The 19,596-nt window shown below is 37.6% G+C and overlaps 1 protein-coding gene across 1 annotated transcript in view; it reads right to left on the bottom strand.

Moving 5' to 3' along the window:
• Nucleotides 1-19,596, bottom strand: part of LOC131028583 (putative ribosomal large subunit pseudouridine synthase SVR1, chloroplastic) — a 225,056-nt gene that overhangs the window by 178,550 nt on the left and 26,910 nt on the right. Inside the window, exon 2 of the mRNA XM_057958895.2 lies at nt 4,392-4,471. Within this exon, the coding sequence (XP_057814878.2) occupies nt 4,392-4,471 (80 nt within the window). The remainder of the gene's footprint in view (nt 1-4,391; nt 4,472-19,596) is intronic.

The raw sequence follows: 19,596 nt of genomic DNA, 5'->3' as shown, positions 1-19,596 counted from the left end.
CTTTGTTGTTAGTCCTCTCTCTCAATTTCTAGACCAACTGAAACTACTTAATTGGCAAATAGAAAAAAGCATGTTGCAATATGTCAAGGTACACTTGACTTTGGCATTCTCTATCAAAGGGCTGGTGATTTTAGGTTGATAGAATATAGGATTATGATGGGGTCAATTCAAATGATATTCAAAGATCACTACTGGCTATATTTTCTGGTTGGGCTTAAGAGATGCTTCAAGGCAAAGTAAGATTTAACATACTTTAGCTTTATCATCCACTAAATTAAAGTACAAAGCCACTCTCAATGCCAATTGTAAAGTGGTATGATTACATCCAGTTTTGAATGATCAACTTAGATTACAATGACTCCACTTTCCTATGATCATCAAGTAGTCTTGAAGTTAGTTAAGACCCCAATTTATCATCCTCGTACCAAGAACATTGAGTTTCATCATAACTACATTGGCAATTGGTTGACATTTATGATATTTATAATCCTTTCCATTATTAGACATCTTGGGAATGGTGTGTTGATCAACTTGATCTAATGACTCAACCACTTGGTACTAATCTTTTTGTCAATTTTTTGAAAAATTTGGATTAAGAGATTTATTAGATATGATATAATATTAGAGTACACATGCATTTATTGCTTATGTCAATGGTGCAATAACAAACACAACATCAATTATATCTAGAAAATAACATACAAAATTAGTTAAAGCAGCCAATGTAACTAGCCCATTCAACAATAAATACAAGCATACAAACATGAAATATGTGCCATCCAATTCTCTCAAGCTCCATGCATTCATTCTTCCAACACAATTTTCTCTTTTGTGTTCTTTGCACAACTTGTACTTTCGAGTCCTATTAACCTATTGTGGTCATTGCTGCACATTAAAATTATTTTTTATTTCCTGGCCAACATTAATTTTTTTTATTTTACAGGTCTTTATAAAATTATTCTAACTAGATTGATTTGGATAAAACAACTTACGTGTCATCGTATTAAAATTTTAAATACATATTTATAGCTCAAGTAGTGACTCTAATTAACCTTCATGATTCATCACTTGAATTAACAATTTTGGTTAGGCCCCCTTCAAATCCTAAGGAAAAAGCATGACAAAGAAAAAATAGTTTACTAACACCAAAACTATAGTTGACCAAAATTTGACCAATGTCAACAATGGTTGCTACATTGACTTCTGAATGCTAACCATCTAAATTTCAGCCATTGTTGGTGCATGGCCAAATTATAAATACTAATTTTTGACAGCATTGACTTTTTGCAGGTGTGACAATCTTTTTTGACTGAAGTACAATTGAAACTTGAGCAAGCCTTGGCTAAATTTATAATTGACAATTCATAGTTTAATTTTCAACATATGCTCACAATAATGACTTTCTAATGACTGAACTATTAAACATGATAAATTGATTGTTGCACCTGCAGGGAAAACTAATATCAAAGACAATATTTGTTCTTCTAACATTCAATTCAACAATCTTGTAAGGGATGGTAGCGAAATCTGTATTAGCCGCCAAACTTGCCAGGAATGGTGACAGAACATAAGCCAGCAATATATTATGATGACATAAATGTTTAGCCAACAATCTCATACAGGATTATGTCTGAAATGGCTAAAATCCTTTTCTGATAGTCTCATAAAGAATGTTAGCAGATTATTGGCCAACAATCCCTTAAGAAATGATGGCCAACATAGGCCAACTATCTTGAAACATATGGAGGACAGTGGTGGACAGCTTTACCCTATACTCACATACAAAATGATCACAAAATTGATCTCAACATTAAATCTACTCGGGAATGGTAGCAACAAAATTTTATTTGGTGGAATCTATCAAATTAAAATTTAATTTAATTTTCAAAAATATTGAGTGATGCAGAAGAAGTTAAATGAAGTCCCAAATAAGTGATGCCTTGATGTGATGAACATCAGGAGATATGTTATCAATCCAGACTCTCACCCATGAAACTGGACATTGGAACAATGACCAAGAAAACTTCCCTTCCAATTCTAGATGGGGTGGTTCCCAATATTTATTTGACAAACTTTATAATATTGACTAATCTAAGAAAAAATTGTATTTACAATTGCATAAAAGTAAATTAATTTATTTGCCATCTAGAGTATCCTTTAAAAGAGGAAAGTAAAAGACAGAATTTGAGGAACATAAAACGGAAGGATGAGGATGATTCCATAGTAATTCTAACTACGTATGCCTCTGCACAAACATAAGTATACTGAAAGAAAACCCCAAGTACAGAAATAATTCCTGACCAAAAAAAGACAGGTGTCCAGAGCCAAAACTCTTAGCGTGTTTCCTACCCACACACGAGGACAAACTATATATGTGAGAAAAAAACTAGAACTAATTCATCAAAGCTTAAAAATGTCGATGTATAGCGTCGGTTGATATCCTTCTATGGGCTGACAGAGCAAATCAAATGTCTAAGTGGCCTATTCGGCCTTAGACATTTTTATGGTATCGATCCATATTTGGACATGTATACCGATTTAATATTGGTATTAAACAAATGCAAAAGAAACAATTAAAAATGTCAATCAAGCAACATGATTTGTTAAGTATAATTAACACATTAATTCGACTTAGATCTCCGCCATCCTTGATGAATGAATACGATGTACAATGAGAAGACGTGTTCTTTCTTGAAGAAATCCGACCCTTGGAGAAGGGCTTCATTGGCGGGTATAAAGGCAGAGTATATCTCCCTTCCTTGGCAATTAATTGATATATACAACAAGCAGATCAAAGTAGATATAACCTTCAGCCGTTCCCATTATTCTCTCAGCAGTCCATTGATTATCATCTACAGCAGATCATGTATCCTTCTTCAGCAAAACATGTGCTACCCTCTGCATATCGGGTTCTTCATCAGCAAGTTGGAATCTCACATAAAGGCAGATCTAACCTGTATCATTCTTTGGAAGTCTGGGCTGCATCTATTAATATTCTAGCTTCAAAGTGTGAAGCATTATTTGTAAAGACATATTACTATTTTGTCTAATATAATACAAGACTTTAGTTGCTGGGTTTTTTTACCTTCAAGAGGAAGGTTTTCCCAGGGTATACACTCTGCAATTGTGTTGAATTATTGTCTACCTAATCTGATCACCAAATTTTACAAAAAATAGAAATATTGATATACCCAGGTCTCAAAAAGATGTTGACAATCTCAAGAAAGAAAATTAAATCTTTGAAAATCTTTCAAATAGAAATCCCTAGGGTGGAAATAAAAATGGGAAATCATCCTAAACCAGTTCAAGTAGGTTGGAAGCTCCAAAGGTAGCAGGCTTTGGTGAGGATCCTGCATACACATTCAGACAAGGAAAGAGGAGGATAACGCAAGGAAGAAATAACAAAAGTTAAAGAGCTTATTTATTAGAATGAGCGTAAACTAACTTGTGGCCATACAAGTTAGTTTTATGGTTATGACCAGTACTGAGATCACTTTATAAGGAGCAAGTTACTTATTTGGATATGATCATTTCAAAAATACCTTTTGACCATTCTTCCATATAGTTATGCTCTTGTGGATGCTTAAGCTTTCAGGCCAGTCAGACTATCTTGAGATTATCAATGCACACTTCTCCTAGCACATAATCATCTATATGATCAATGTTATTTTGATACTAAATGAAATATGCTCTTGAATTCCATTTAGGACAGTATGCTGCAAAAGATAAACATCAAATACTTCTTGACTCCCCATTCTGTATCCATCTTGAGTTTTTCATTCAACATTGCATTTCCTTTTGTCAAATAGGCCAACTTATCAGACCATCTTTTATTTAACATTCAATCCGTTAAAAATTTAAAATTGAAGCAAGTTCTCAACATGATTGGTAAGAATACACCTTTTAGTCTCTAAACTATTCAACATTTGAACTTCCCATGATAACATAGATTTCTTTCCAATTCAAGAATGGTTCCATATTCTTGTAAAAAGCATCTGTGGCTCATAAACCTTTTCCATTTTCTTAAATAGCCATATAGATAAATGTTAGCACAGTGACACTTAATCGATGAAAAATCACATAGCATTTATTTAGTTTTAGAGAACAGATACTGACAATAAAGTTAAACAGCAGAACCTGAAAGAGAATACAAGTTGGGAGAAAAGTTGGTAAGTGGCATTAGGCAGCCACTCAAATTAACAATACTTGTGAAGGTCTAAAAAGTACAAAATAGGCCCAAACAACCCAATGAAAAAATAGGTTTACCATCTGCACACAATATCCCTCAGTAATAACATAGGAAATTTAGCTTATGGTAGTTCTGTCTTCATTGTTTTCTTTTGAAAAGAATATATAGGAATTGAGATTCCTTAGAGGGTAGAGTTAACAACCTGAGGAGTCTTACAGATAGCTCCATTTACTGCCACTCTGCCTTCAAATATAATTTCTTCACTCCCACGCCTCGAAGCCACTGAAGAAATCCAGAAAGTAATATAAACATCAAGGAAGTGATCGTATTACGACAAGCTCTGAAAAGCTTAAGAAAAAACCTGCAATGTTATTTTATCGACCCAATGCATCCTAAGTTCACAGTAATCAGCTGAAAGACAAGGCAGTCTTTCCACTAGCCTACATTTTTTATAGCATATTTATATGTAGATTGTGCTTCCTATAGATATCATCCAGACAAGTCTATACTGTCAAAGACACAATGCAATGGTTTCAATCAGCATGAGATTTTTCATTATAAATAAATAAAAATAATACAAAATCTACTGCCATCTTGACAATTATCATTAACTTTTACCTGAAACTAGAGAGAAGATATTTATTGTAAGTAATAGTATATATGTGGAAAAGGTACTCCGAAAATGGAAAAGTTGAACATGGGCAAAAATATTTGTTATAAAATGTCTGTCTTTTTCTGAAAGATATAAGCACTGCTCGATGCATATTGAAAAAACAAATGAAATTTCATTGATGTCCACAACCAACCAAACTAGCTCAATGGGACTCTAAAGTACAACCAGTAAGATTAGCAAGAGGGAATCAAAAATGACACTCCAATGTTTGAAAGAAGAAACTAGAAGCTAAAAGCACAACAACAAAAAGATTCTGAGTAGCTAGCGGAAGTGAACCCAGAAAAAACCTATGTTCCACAGTGTTTCTGGGACAGGATGGTAAGAGACACAGGAACTTGTTTCCAGGACAGCAAGGTATGGGAGGCCTCGTTTTTGGGTGAGAGGAAGTGGGAAGTTGGGCAGGAGGGGGGAGCAATTAAACAACTAGGGAGAATATTAAAAATCAATAGAAACATTAACCAGAAGCACTATCATGGACTGTGGAAAGATTGTCTCTTAACAAAGGAAACTTAATTAAAGTCATGTAATTTCCACAGCCCATAATGTTATTCATTTCTGGATTGCACTGTGATATTTTTTCATAGGAAACTTAAATTATTCATATATAAAGCATTCATTATATTCATTATAGAACCACATAACATAACATAGAGTTAAATAGAGAATTCATATGAGAGTCGACACACAAATTATCAATTTATCAGAACTTCAACAGCAATCTTCAACGGCCGATAAGTGAAGAATTTGTGCTGATAAAGGGAAGGAAATAGGCAATGATGGCTCTGACCCTGCTGTTATGTTTCAAAAATGGCCTCAAATTGCCTCTGGTTTTTATTGTTGTTCAGATTCTTCACATGACAAACTTCTGGACTTGTTCTTCGCATGCTGTATTTCTGGACATTCATTGAAATACGGCAAGCTACAGGCACAGATTTACCTATGTTCAATCTAAAACAAAATACTGCACTATAGAGTCATAGACAAAATCAGATCCCTTCTATTCTTCTATACACATATTTCCCTGACTGTGCTTTGTTTGAGAGCTTGATCTGTTATTAGAATCAAACCTTTCAAAGAGTAACAATATTTCAATTCTTTACAGTTTACAGGTGTTAAGGAAAACAATTCCCTAAAATGAAAAAGAGAAAAAACAAAATCTCACTACCATACAGATTTTTTTTAATGGGAGAAAAAAGCATCCCAAATCTTTATGCACACCACTGGCATCAGGTGCCCTGGGTACACAAAATCAACCTCCTTCAGCCAAATACAAAGGATTGAGGGGTATCCATTCCACCATATTCACCCAGGACATAATCCCAGTCTCATCCCTTAAAGAGCTCTGGGCCTTTCCACTTTACAAAACCTGATCCCCAGTGGACTCTTTGTGACTCTGTGAGTCATTCAAGTTCACCAATAGACCAAGGGCCACTTGAGTTACCATAAAGATTTTCAAATAAAATAGAAAAAAGAACAAACAGAATCAGATATTTTCTATTTTCTGAGAACATAAACAGATACTTTTTCAATGACCTTGTTGGGCCTGCCCACCCCTTTTATTTCTATTTATTTTTTAGGTTAAAAACCTGTCTGATTATCCCTGGAACAGTCAAGGAACATCAAAGATGTCCCAGAGATGGTTAAGGGGCATCAGAGAAGTCCCCAGATGTCCTTGGGCATCCCAGCCTACTTTGTGACCATTTTCAAAACATTTCTGGTCTGACCAGTGGCTCAGAGATGTTCCCGAGGCAACCCCAAAATGTGACTTGGACAATGACGCCGGAAAAGACCTGGGGATGCATCCCCATATACCACTGAAAAAAGTGATCAAGATAGGATGCTTGCTGGTCCCCACAACAAAAGAAAGCATTGAAATCTCAATTGGAACAAGAGTTGAAACTAAGAATTGTTTTCCTAGTTGCATGCCTTTTCATTTGTCTACAATGTTAATATCTATGTTTGATTTTGTAACTACAGGACATTAAAATTAGCGTACAACACATCCATCTCGGTCAATACTTTTGTTATGTACTGCTTTAACTCTTGACCATACACTCCTTTTGGCCACCATAAATATTGTGCATAATCATCCCCAACAAGCTTTGTGGTTTGTCATTCCCCTCAAATTTTACCTTGAATTTAATATTAATGAAATTAGGACTACCATATATTTGGATTCAAAAAATGGTAAATTTAATCGAAGTTAATTATTCTTAGCAATGACTTGTGAGTTGGAATAATGTATTAATTTTTAGATAGTGAATTTAAAATAATCACTATTATTTAAGTAGGATTTGGATTTATAATAGTAATGAATTACTATTATAGGTAATTATAAGATTAGAGTAAAAGAGAATAAATATATATATTCTCAAACAATAAATGACTATAGTTATAAATGGGATTACATATTTTATAATATATTAACACGTATATATTATAGAGAATGGTTAGGAGATCAATTTGTTGTGCCCATGCAAAATATTTCAAATCGAGTCATCTTTCGAGCCAAATTTTTTTGTTTTATGCCTCGTTTTGTGGTTCATTGCCAAACCTAAGTCTTCCTTGGTCATGAATGTCTATTTGTTCATTCTAGTCAATGTCTTTGCAGGGTCAAGGAATGAAGCTTTCCAAGGCATTATAGGCAAGGCAAAGATCAAATTTCAGACGAGAGGAAAGGCAGAAACTGACTAAAGCATGAAACATGGTACACTCTGATGTAGAGGCACGTACCTTACCAAAGTAGTGTATCAAAATTTTGTTTGTATTTGAAAAAGGTACATTTAGTGTCCAAAAGTGTGCCACTTCAAAGGGAGGAGTAAACAATGTTTGTAAAGGTGTCTCTCCATTATCAAATGTACGCTTCTTCAAAGGGTTAACCAAATCAAGTCAGAAACACAAAAGGAGACCACCTAATGGGCAAGTGCAAGCTTCATAACCAGGTTTACCAAGTTTGATAGAAGTTAAAATGAGCAGCTAATGCATGAGAGTGCACCTCCAAGAAGGAATGCACCAAAAACCAAGTCAAAAACATAAAAGAGATCATATAATGTTCAGGTGTGCACCTGACCAAGGGACTGCACCAAACTTGTTTAAGACATGAAAAAGAATCAATAATAACAGAGGTGTGTGCCTGTACGAGGAGCAGCAGGAGTTTGAATTTTCAAAGGGAAACTGTAATGGACAAGCACATGTTTGTATGAAGGAATGTCCAAATCAAGCAAAGTTTGAATAGGCACACACTTGTCTTAAGGAATGGACAAAGTTTAAGTGTAAAAAGTGAAATGAGTGCAGAAGTTGTCCAAGAGCATGCATATACAAGGAGGCATTCAGTTTCAATTTCAAAACATAACAAAAAGCTGCATAAATTGTCCGAGCATGCACCTCTCTATGTGATGGGAAAAGTTCAATTGTCATTGAGCAAGAAGTAGAAAGTTTTATGACAGCAAGCTATTGTTGATTTCATTTGTTATAGCTTTGGGCTGATATTTGAGCTGTTTATGGCAGAGTTGCAAACATCAAAGGACAACATACAAATCGTACAAATGATTTAGGGTTTCAAAATTAAGAAGGACATTGTGTTATTGCCTTTCCCTACGGTTTCATACGCTAATTCTAAGGATTTGACAAAAGACAATAAGGATTTGGGGAAGCGAAGTGCTGTAACAGTTCTCAGTGGATTGGTATTGAGATAGCAGCAAAAGTCTTATCTATGTTGTTGGGTACACCCCCCAAGGTCCCAATCCCATACCAAACTACCCCAAGTACTGGTCCCATGTAATGTCCCCATTTGATTGATAAACAAATCGCACATAGGCCTTCCCTGGACGTGAGAACATTATAATTAAGATTATCGCTGTCTTAAGGAAGAGCAATCAGACCGATCAAAGGTTAATTAGTTAAGTTAATGATAATGTCAATAAACAAAAGCTAAGTCCGACTAGCTGTATGTAATGTGTTGGAATCAATGAACACTAAAAGGAGGGGGTGAATCAGTGTTCCGGTATTTACAAATTTGTTAATCTGATTCTTTATCCACCGGATGCACAAGTAATAAACTAAAATGCAGAAACACAAAGCAAACAAGCACATAACCATAACACCAATATTTTTACGTGGAAACCCGGAAAAGGAAAAACCACGGTGAGATTGAGTACCCACAATATTATTATACTATGGCCAGTAGTGGAACAATATTACAAAAGTTGGAATGCACATGCATTCAAGCACACTGCCTAGAGCTCACTGCTCAATTACAAAAGGGCTACAACCCAGAGGAAGCCTCACTGCCTTACGGGCCAATACAAAATGATTACCATGAGTAATGAACTAAAGAAAAGTATCTGACTATGCCAAATAACAGTTCCGATTATGCACAAAGTGATCCGCTGTGCTATTCTGATAAACTACTCTGTTCTGCTCTGCTACTGATTACCGAATCAACAAAACTTAAGGTGCGCACGTGAAACTGTACTCAATCGCTCCCAAAATCATCTCCCGTATCCCCAAAAACATTAACCAAGTCGATCTTATATATCCGCACAAACAAAATTGATCTCCCACAAGTTGGCTTCCCAAAATATCAAAATATGTAACGTGTAGCTTCAAGATGGCTCAAATCTTCACAAGACCATATTCCGGATCCAAAACATACGATCACACACTTCCCATAAGTCAATCCAATTACCTCGAACTTACCAACAACCACCAGAATCACCTCAAAGAATCCGGTCCACATGTTACACCACCAATTATGAAGATAACCCTGTTATACTGCTCTACCGGATACCAAACCTTCTAATAAGCATAAGAATCAACACCGGAGGATAGGATTGCGTGATAATCTACTTCTCATACTCAATCAACTTAACTTTGATTGCTAAAACAAAAAAAACATATCATCGGAAATGAGAAATGCTCACCAAGACTGTACACTGAGTATCACCGACAGACTTATACCAAAACTTACTCAAGACATCCAGATATCCCAAACTCCATACCGGATAAGATCAATAGGCCGAGTTGCCATCAATGACAACTCGTAAGAAATGTCATGCACCAGATATCATCAATCTTCACCGGAGCATCACCGGAATAGTGTCTTATGCCAACAATCTCCCCCTTTGGCATTGATGGCAACACTGTGAAAAATGAGAGTGTTCCAAAACTCCAAAAACTGCAAGCAATCCGACAATCTGAAATCTGTACACTCAATTGACTCCCCCTAAGAATAAGCATCATTTTTCACTGCTCTCTCCCAGCTCTCTCCCCCTTTGACATCAATAGCAAAGGGTAGGAATCCGCCAAAACTTATGTACAAATGAATGCAATAATTTAAATGAATTTAAAAATATCTGCATAAGTGACCTTCAAGGATTTCAAGTAGTCATTCCATCCTCTCAGGAAACAATCTAAAACATTAATCAAAGCACTAAACATGTATGCATGGACTTCAATGCCTTTGAGATCTGATGGCACTGGTTTACCTAAAGCATTGACTACATCCTGTTGGTCTCCAAGTAAGGTGTCCATCCACGGAGTGACCAGACTTCTCAGTTCTCCCACTCTACTTAACATTTGCTCTTTTTCTTTATTCAAGCCCTTTATTTTGTCAATAAGATCCATTATTTGAGCTTCAAGGGAACTTGGAAAAACTGAATGAGGGGCAAATGAATGACCAATACTGGCTAGTTTCCCTTCAAGATGTCTTATTTGCTTATTAATATCTACAGTAAACTTGGGCAAAAAGAGACATGATTTGAATATTTTGCCGCCTTCACCTAACGCATCTTCTACACTTTTCACCGCAGACTTCAAAACTTCACTATCAGCTTCAATTGTTTTCAAATAGGTTTGAAGCCTCATCTCATTGAACTTATTCAAAACCTTTATATCTGCAGCTTTCTCTAATGTACAAAATCGGATTCAACTTTATTTAACATATCCTTAAGCTTACCAGAGGGTGAATCATTGGAAATCTGCTTAAGGTTAGGCAAAACTTTCTCCAAAACTGCAATTGCCAAAAATATCACCTCTTTCTCTTCTAAAGCGGACTTGAGTAAGTCCTCACTTGCCTCGATCTGCGCAAGGGTGGCCAATTTTAGTGCTTGAAGAGGGGACAGGGTACTTAAGTCTACCGGACCATGAGAAAGATCATCCTCGACTGCAATCTGCTTTCCTTTATCAGGAACAGTGGTTTTTGTCATGGTTACCGAAGGCACAACAGTTTGCTCTCACCAAAGAAACGGGACTCGCCCGAACTCACCCAAACTCGGCGAGTCTGGGTCCGAGTCATGCCCCCCGAGTTTGGCGAGCTCGGACCTGGACTCGGCCGAGTCCAAGGGGTGAACTCGCCAGACTCGCCGAGTTGGCAGGTTTGGCATAAATTCGCCAAACTCGGCAAGTCCCGTGCCTGGGACTCAGTCGACCAGCTGAGCTTTTAAAAAGCCAAAAAAAAACATTTTCTAAAGTTTTTTTATGTTATTTATCCTCCAACCCTAAAAGTGAACTTCATTTCATTCATTTGGCAAAATAGGAGGAGAAAAGTGAGTTGTGAAGAAAAACAAGGGTGCATTGAAGAAAAACCAGCAAGGAGAAAGCTCAAGATTTCTTCCATTTATCACATTGGGGCTGCATTGTGTTTGGATTTGGTGCATCAAGAGTTGGATAGGAAGAGTTTGCAGCTCATTTCAAGCTTGTTGTAAGAGGCAAGATTGTTTTTTTTTGAGATTTTTTTGTTTTTTCTTGTATGCAAAAATTTCATTTACTATTCATTTCTTTTGAAAGTTTTACATTTTTTTCCAAAATCTTTTGTATGTAGAGTTTGTAATTTTTTTATTTAAAAAAGTAGGGTTTGAAATTTTGATCAAACCCTACATTTTAAAAAAAAATTTAAAAACCCTACCTTACTTTTTTTGAAAAAAATGTACAATGAGAATGAATTCACAACAAAGAATGAATGTACTAATTTTTTTTCGTATTTGTAATGTCTTATGACTCTTATAATTTATTGCAGCAACCTTCACTTTCTTATTTGCCTCAAGTTTCACAAAACTATCATACAATGTCTTCATCTTCTAGACCCCCAATTAGAAAGGACCCCGCTTGGAAATTTCACGAAGATTTTCTTGGGCAAAGAAAGGGGCAAACAAAATGTATGTTTTGCAAAACAATATTCCATGGAGGCATTTATAGATTGAAATACCATATTGCTTGTGTGCGTGGCCATGATGCCGACCCATGCATTGAAGCAACGACTAAGGCCATACGCGAGTGCTATGTAATGGTTGAAGAAATTGAAAACAAAAAGAAGCAAAAGGAGGATTGCACGGCCATTGGAAGTGGGACAGCTTTAGGTTGTGTTGGAGGGCCTTCTTCCATGCCTCCACATCGTCCCACTCACCATGCTACTACTGGTGGTAGTGCTTCTTCTTCTGCAGGTGCCACTATTCATTTTCCTAGCACTACCAGTGATAGTGGGACTGGGAGTGTTAGCATTGGACCTAGAATTCGTAAATCTAGGTTGGATACCTTCTTTGTGCCTCGCACTACTCCTGGGTCCCAACAGTCGCTTGAGAGATGAGTTGGAACAAGGAGGTCCATGATGCCGCTAAAATGGCAGTTGGTAGGTTTTGGGTCTACAGCAGTGTTCCATTCTTTACAACCAAGTGAATGTTTTATGTTTGATTGTTTTAATTTTTATACTTTGATTCTTCATTTTATTTTTTCTCGTACATACTACATAGTACATACTTAACTTATCTCATTTAATTTATTTGTGACAGGTCTCCTTATTGGCAAGAAATGGTTGATGCCCTTACCATATGCAGGGCGGGGTTCAAAGCCCCTTCTGAGTCTGATTCGAGGGGACCAATTTTGACTCAATTGGTGAATGATGTGAAGAAGGAATTAGGTGAACAACGCCAAATATGGAGCACTAAAGGATGCACCATCATGACTAATGGTTGGACGGATAGAAGAAATAGAACTCTCCTTAATTTTCTTGTTTCTTCCGCAGTGTTGTGACGTTTTCACACATCGCCCCATTGCAAATTGCAAATGGGGACCCCCTACTTTTTAGGCCCTCCTGGTCTTTTGGCTTTCGTTTTTGGGGTCTTTCCATAGCAGTCTCTCCAGTCTCTCTACTTTGCGAGTGTTCGGGGGTCAAATTGATTAAGTCTGCTTTTCGTTTGAGTGATTTTGGTGAAGTCTAGGGCCTGTTTCGTCAATTTTAAGGTTTCTGCCTTTAGTCCTAGATTTTAGGGGTTTTTGCCTTTAATCCTAGATTTTAGGGGTTTCTGCTAGGGTTTTAGAAAAAATAAACTTGGAACTAGAATCAAGACCCTTCGAGGAGCCTCCCCGTAAAATTTGAGCGAAATCGGAGCAACTTTCTATTTTTAGAAAGTTATTTTTTAGGGATTTTACTATCCCGGAATGTCTTCATTTGGCCAAAAATCAAACTTACTATTTTTAATAAGTGCTTTCCTGGCCTATTTTATCCAAACCCTAACATTTTGAAACACTTACTATTTTTAATAAGTAAGTTGCGAAATCGGAGCAACTTTCTATTTTTAGAAAGTTATTTTTTAGGGATTTTACTATCCCGGAATGTCTTCATTTGGCCAAAAATCAAACTTACTATTTTTAATAAGTGCTTTCCTGGCCTATTTTATCCAAACCCTAACATTTTGAAACACTTACTATTTGGGAAAATCTATTTTTGGCAGGTTCTTCACAGGAAAACACTAAAAACTGAACATCCCTGAAGACGCTGAAGACTGAACGTTCCTAAAGATCATTTCTAAATCCGGAAGAGTCAAAAGGCAGACAAGTTGGATAAAAAAAAATGGTTAAGTATGGAACTCCTATTCTAGAAGAGGAAAGCATGCAAAATCATCCAAGTCTGGAAATTCACATCAATCCACCAATGTCATCCTGATCCGAAAATGGCCTAAAATTTGACTGCCTGAAAATTTGAAAGATCTTCCAAAATCCAGAATTTGCATTATGATTCCTAGGGACCTGAAACCACTCTCAAACATTCTGACAATATATATGAAATATAACTTAAAGTATACTTAAATGTTATATTTCACATATATATTCTGATAAAGGAAAATTCCTCCATGGTCAAAATTCCTTCCTCCTAGCAAAAATCCGCCCAAGACATTTGCATGGCGCCAAAGTAGGGTATGCATGGAGAAATGGAAAAAGTATGAATTCCATGACCAAGAGCAAAATGCGCCCTAGCACTATGGAGGGCGCCAAACTGGATGGGTCATGGAGGATTCAACATTTGATAAAATTCCTCCTCCATAGTAAAATTCCGCCCAAACACTCAGCAGGGCACCAAAATGGAGGGGTCATGGAGGATTCAGCATTTGATGAAATTCCTCCTCCACAATGAAATTCCGCCCAAACACTCAATAGGGCGCCAAAATGGAAGGGTTATGGGGGATTCAGCATTTGATGAAATTCCTCCTCCACAGTGAAATTCCGCCTAAACACTCAGCAGGGCGCCAAAATGGAGGGGTCATGGAGGATTCAACATTTGACGAAATTCCTCCTCCACAATGAAATTCCGCCCTAGGAGTGGGAAGGGTGCCAAAGTCGGGAGGTCATGGAGAATGTGGAAAATCAAGATTTCCTTGCCTTAGTAAAAATAGTGCCCAAGGAGTACACAGGGCGCCAAATAGAAGGAGCCATGGAATTCATGGAAAATAGTGAATTCCTCCCTCATAAAGAAATTGTGCCCATGCCAGGTGAATGGCACCAAACAAGGGTGTCCATGGAAAGCATCAAAAAAGTAAAAATCCTTGCCTTAAGGAGATTTGCGCCTAGGCAGGATGGAAGAGCGCTAGGGAAGAGGAGTCATGGAGAAGCCAAATAATGATGAATTCCTCCCTCATGAAGAAATAACGCCTAAAGATGATGAAGGGTGCCAAAGCGGGGGTTGCATGGAAAATGAACACTTAATAAAATTCCTCCTCCAAAAAAAAAATGCCTTGGCCAAGGAAAAGATGATGAAACAGCTAAGTCAAAGAAAATCAAAGGAACGAAGAAATTCCATGGCAGAGTGAATTCCACGCCTTGAGAAGAATTGCACCCTACTACTCAAGAGGGCACCAAATTGGCCCAGGCATGGAAAATCCAAGAAGGTTCAAAATTCCATTACCAAGTGAGATTTGTACCTAAGGAAGGTACTAGGACGCCAAAACTTGATGGTCATGGAAGGCTTCAAAATCACAAAATTCCTTACCAATGCAGAATCATTGCCCAAGTCCAAAGGCACCTGCCCAAGTCAAGGTATCAAGGAAGAGCATGGAAAGGATGAATTTCCTCTATCAAAGTCAAAATTCCAAGCCCAGTCAGTAAGTTGAGAAAAGCTGAATTCCACGTTCCACGCCTAAGTTTGAAAGTCCAGGATGGAAAATTCCAAGGCAAGGGAAAATTTCGAGGGTCAAGGAAGAATGGAAATGCAGAAATCCCCTCAATAGAAATTTTGAAAAATCTATTTTTAGACACCAGATCTTGTCGGAATCCGAATTTTTTTGTAGATTTGGACTTGTGAGAGATTACTCTCTTGTGGATCCGGGTCCTAAATTTTAGGAAAATTCCTAAAAAATAGGAGATGGTGGAAAATTGTTGAAAATCTCCTCCAAGGCAACAAAAAAAAAAATTTCCAGAGTCAAAGATTCTCCCTCTTGAAGTTTTCTCTCTCCAGGGTTTTTCTTGCCAAGTGGCAGCCGAGTCAACAAACGTTGAATTAATGAAGCATCTCTTTGCATGCAGCTATCACATTTATGGCATCATGGCAGATTCCTTCAGCGTGCAACCGTCACGTTCAGGAGATGATGGTGCATTTATGGCATCATGGGCGATTTTTTGCATGAGGGCACATTCATTGCAAGGTGGGCACTTTTTTAATGTAATGGTTAATTAATGCTTTATGGGTGCCATTTTTGGCAGGATTGTAATTAATTGTATATGGGCTTTATGGGGTATGTATTGCTAATTCCCACCTTGTTGCATCTTGAGTGGAGAATCTTTTAGGGAAAACCCTAATAGGGCTTTGCATTTAATCATGGCCTGAGGCCTATATAAAGGGGTGACCCCCCTCATTTGTAACAGGAGGGAGCCTTGCATGAAATTGTTGCGATAAGTTTTGAGATAATAACAGTGAAACATTGTTCTCTGATGGTGTCCACTTAAATTTTTTTTTCAAAGCTTGCATGGTTTCACCTTCCTCACTTAGATTAGAAATAGTAAAGTGCTTTGATTTCAATGGAGAATGTAATGGTGTCTGATGAATTTCCATGGTTCATACTTTTTGCATCTTGCTGATTGTAAGTTACAGTGTAAAGTTAGCCTGAGCCATTAAACTTGCGCTAAGTTCGGTTGTGGACAGTCGTTTGGATTGCGTCGTTTTGGGTATTCAAATGCACTTTCTCGATTTGAAAATCCTTCAACATCCTCAAAAGATTGCACCGGTTCTTGCGGAGTTGTAGTTGATCTTGGTGAAGCAAAGCTTGGTTTATTTGGAATTTGTCCACCGAAGCATTAACTATTGATATCATGGCCCTTAGGAATAGATTTAGATCCTTCTTAACCCTTTCCCCTTTATTTTCAGTTCAATTTAGTTCATTTGAAGCAGAAGCATCACCAAAGTGCTATATCTGATGATAAATTTCCACGCCACAACAAAGAAGTGAAAGAACGATGCAAACGTAAGGCCCCTTGGATTACTAGCAATCACATCAGCCAACTGAGTCACGTCCGTAGCATAAAGGAACCGTGGAGTCAATTGTTTGAACTTCTTGCAATCTTAGCATGCAATCGCACTTTGATCAAGAGAGAGTGAAGTGACCGTTAGGCAACTTTATTTTGTGTTTGACGCTATCATAAAAAACATGCCAACACGCAGGTGATTGATTAATTTTAGTTTCATTTAGTCATTAATTTTTTATTTTTCATTTAATGATTTATTGAATGATCATTGATCTTGCTTTATTTTTTTATTTCAGGGGGCACCGTTTTCATCAAGTCCATTGATGCCTCCGCCCATTGCAAGAATGCCACCTACCTATGTGAGCAGATAGAGGAGGTGATTGATGAGGTGGGTGAGGAGAATGTGGTACAGGTGGTGACCAACAATGCAGCAAATTATGTTGCTACTTTTGATTACAAATACAAACTAATTTTGTTTGCAAATTAATTACTATTTTGTAACTTCATTAATTACAATGCAACAAATTATGTTGTTGCAGGTAGACTATTGATGGAGAGGCACCCATCTATAGTTTGGACTCCATGTGTCGCCCATTGCATTGACCTCATGTTGGAGGATATTGGAAAACTCCCATGGGTCAAGAGATGTGTAGAAAGGGCAAGAAATGTGTGCAAATTTGTATATAATCATTCATGGGTGTTGGCTCTTATGAGACAATACACAGAGCAGAAGGAGTTAGCTCGTCCAGGAATCACAAGATTTGCCACAAACTTCATCACATTGCAGTCCATGCTTCGCTGTAAGTCGGCCTTGAGACGTATGATTGCTGGTGAGGAGTGGTCTTCCTCATCCTATGCTGCCACCCCTGCAGGGAAAGATATGGCAGACTGCATTTTTTATGAGCCAGACTTTTGGATCCCTTGTGATGAGATAGTGAAGGTAAATTTTTTATAAATTCTACAATTTAACTTTTTTTTTTAAAACTCATTCATCATATTCTCTTATTTGTTCATTTTTCTAAATTACACAATATTTTCAATTTTGCAGTTTGTTAAGCCCTTGGTGGTTTTGTTGCGAGTTGCGGATGGAGAAAAGCCCGCAATGGGCTACATATATGAGGGCATGGATAGGGCGAAAGAGGGCATCAGATCCGTCTATGAAGGAGATGAGAGCAAGTATGGTCCCATTTGGGAGATCATTGATAGGAGATGGCATCATCAGCTTCATAGGCCCATCCATGCAGCAGCCTATTATCTGAATCCAGCATTCCATTTTAGCCCTACTTTCAAGGCTGATGTGGAGGTCCTTAATGGGCTATACTCAATCATGGAGAAGATGGCACCTACTGGTACTACTCAAACAAAGCTTATTCGAGAGCTACAGTTGTTCTCAAATGCACAAGGGGAGACCTTCTCTCGTCCTATCGCCAAAGAAAGTAGGACAACTATGATGCCAGGTAAAAATAAATTGTAAGGCTTAATTTTAGTTTTATTGTATATTGTTAAATGAGTTTATGAGTGAGATTGATTTTATTTATTTTTCTCATTTCAAACTCAAAAAATTGGTGGAGCTTTTTTGGCCCAATGACATCAAATATTCAGAAGTTGGCCATTTGCATCTTGAGCCAACCATGCAGCGCATCTGGTTGTGAGCGCAATTGGAGTATGTTGAGCACATACACTCCAAGAGGCGCAATAGAATATTCATGGAGAAGATGAATGATCTAGTCTTTGTTCACTACAACCTCCGCCTGAGAATGAGAAAGAATGCATTAGCTGACATCTCTCCTATCATTCTATATGAGGTTGATCCTGATGCAGAGTAGGCCACTGAGACAGATCATGCGGCTGTCTTTAGTGATGATGACACTGATTGGATCGACCAGGTAGATATAGAGGCTGAGGCTGTAGCCATGGCAGAGGAGGAGCGAAGAGCACGAGCAGAGACAGGAGATTCAGAGGCAGATACTGATAGTGACACAGATGTTCTTGATGTTGGTGAGCATAGCATGGTGTCACGGGGAGCGGCTATGGCTGCCGAATCATCCAGGACCTACCTTAGATGCCTTTGCAGGGGGCCGAGGCCAGAGGGTGCACGCTCCTCTGAGCCATAGGCTTGTAGTTGTATTTGCCTTTAGTATTTGTATGGAACATTTGATGATGATCATATGATGACATGGATTTTTTATTCCATGAGTTTTGTAATATTGTATACATTTGACAATATTTATAAATCTATGTTTGTTATTTCCTTCAGCTACAATTTGTGTTTATGCTTATGTGATTGATGTATACTTGTGTATGTAATCAAATGAGCCGAGTTTGATGATGTTATTGTGTCTTTAAGGTGTATTAAATAAAGGGTGCATGAAACAAGTTTTAAATCTTTAAAAATCTCTAAATTTCTTGAGTTTTTTACTTTCCCGAGTCCAGCCGAGTCTGACTCTGAGTCCCGAGTCCGAGTTCGAGTCGGCCTTGCCAAGTCTGAGTCCCGTTTCTTTGCTCTTCACCCTTCTCCTTCACAACTTCTTCAATATTTACATTCTCTTTACCTCTCTCACCATCTCCCTCACCCTTTCCAGCTTCACCTAAGTCCTTTGCTATCATCTCTGCTAAGATCTCAATCTCAGGAGGATCCTGAGTAGCTTCACCGGAGTTATCCACTGCTTGATTATCAGAGGCATCAACTGGAGCTTCCTATCCAACCGGATCTACAGATGACTGATCTTGCTGTCCACCGGGAACATCTGCAGGCACATCTAGGATAGATGGAGTATCCTTAGGCTCAGAGACTGCTACTTGTTCTTCCGGAACAATTTTTTCTTGAAAAAAGTCTTCCGGATTCACATCAACTCTCTAATCAATCAAAAGTTGTCTCAAAATTGTTTCAGTTTCCTTTATCACCTCATCTTTCTTCCCTATCATAAGTTTATTTACCCTTCTCTTGCTTCGGAATCTATGCTTGGCAAGTTTCAGTAATCGAGTGACTTCATCTCTAGAAATAACA

Source organism: Cryptomeria japonica, chromosome 8 (genome assembly GCF_030272615.1).
Source record: "Cryptomeria japonica chromosome 8, Sugi_1.0, whole genome shotgun sequence".
Lineage (NCBI taxonomy): Eukaryota > Viridiplantae > Streptophyta > Pinopsida > Cupressales > Cupressaceae > Cryptomeria > Cryptomeria japonica.
This window is presented reverse-complemented; position numbering and strand designations above follow the sequence as displayed.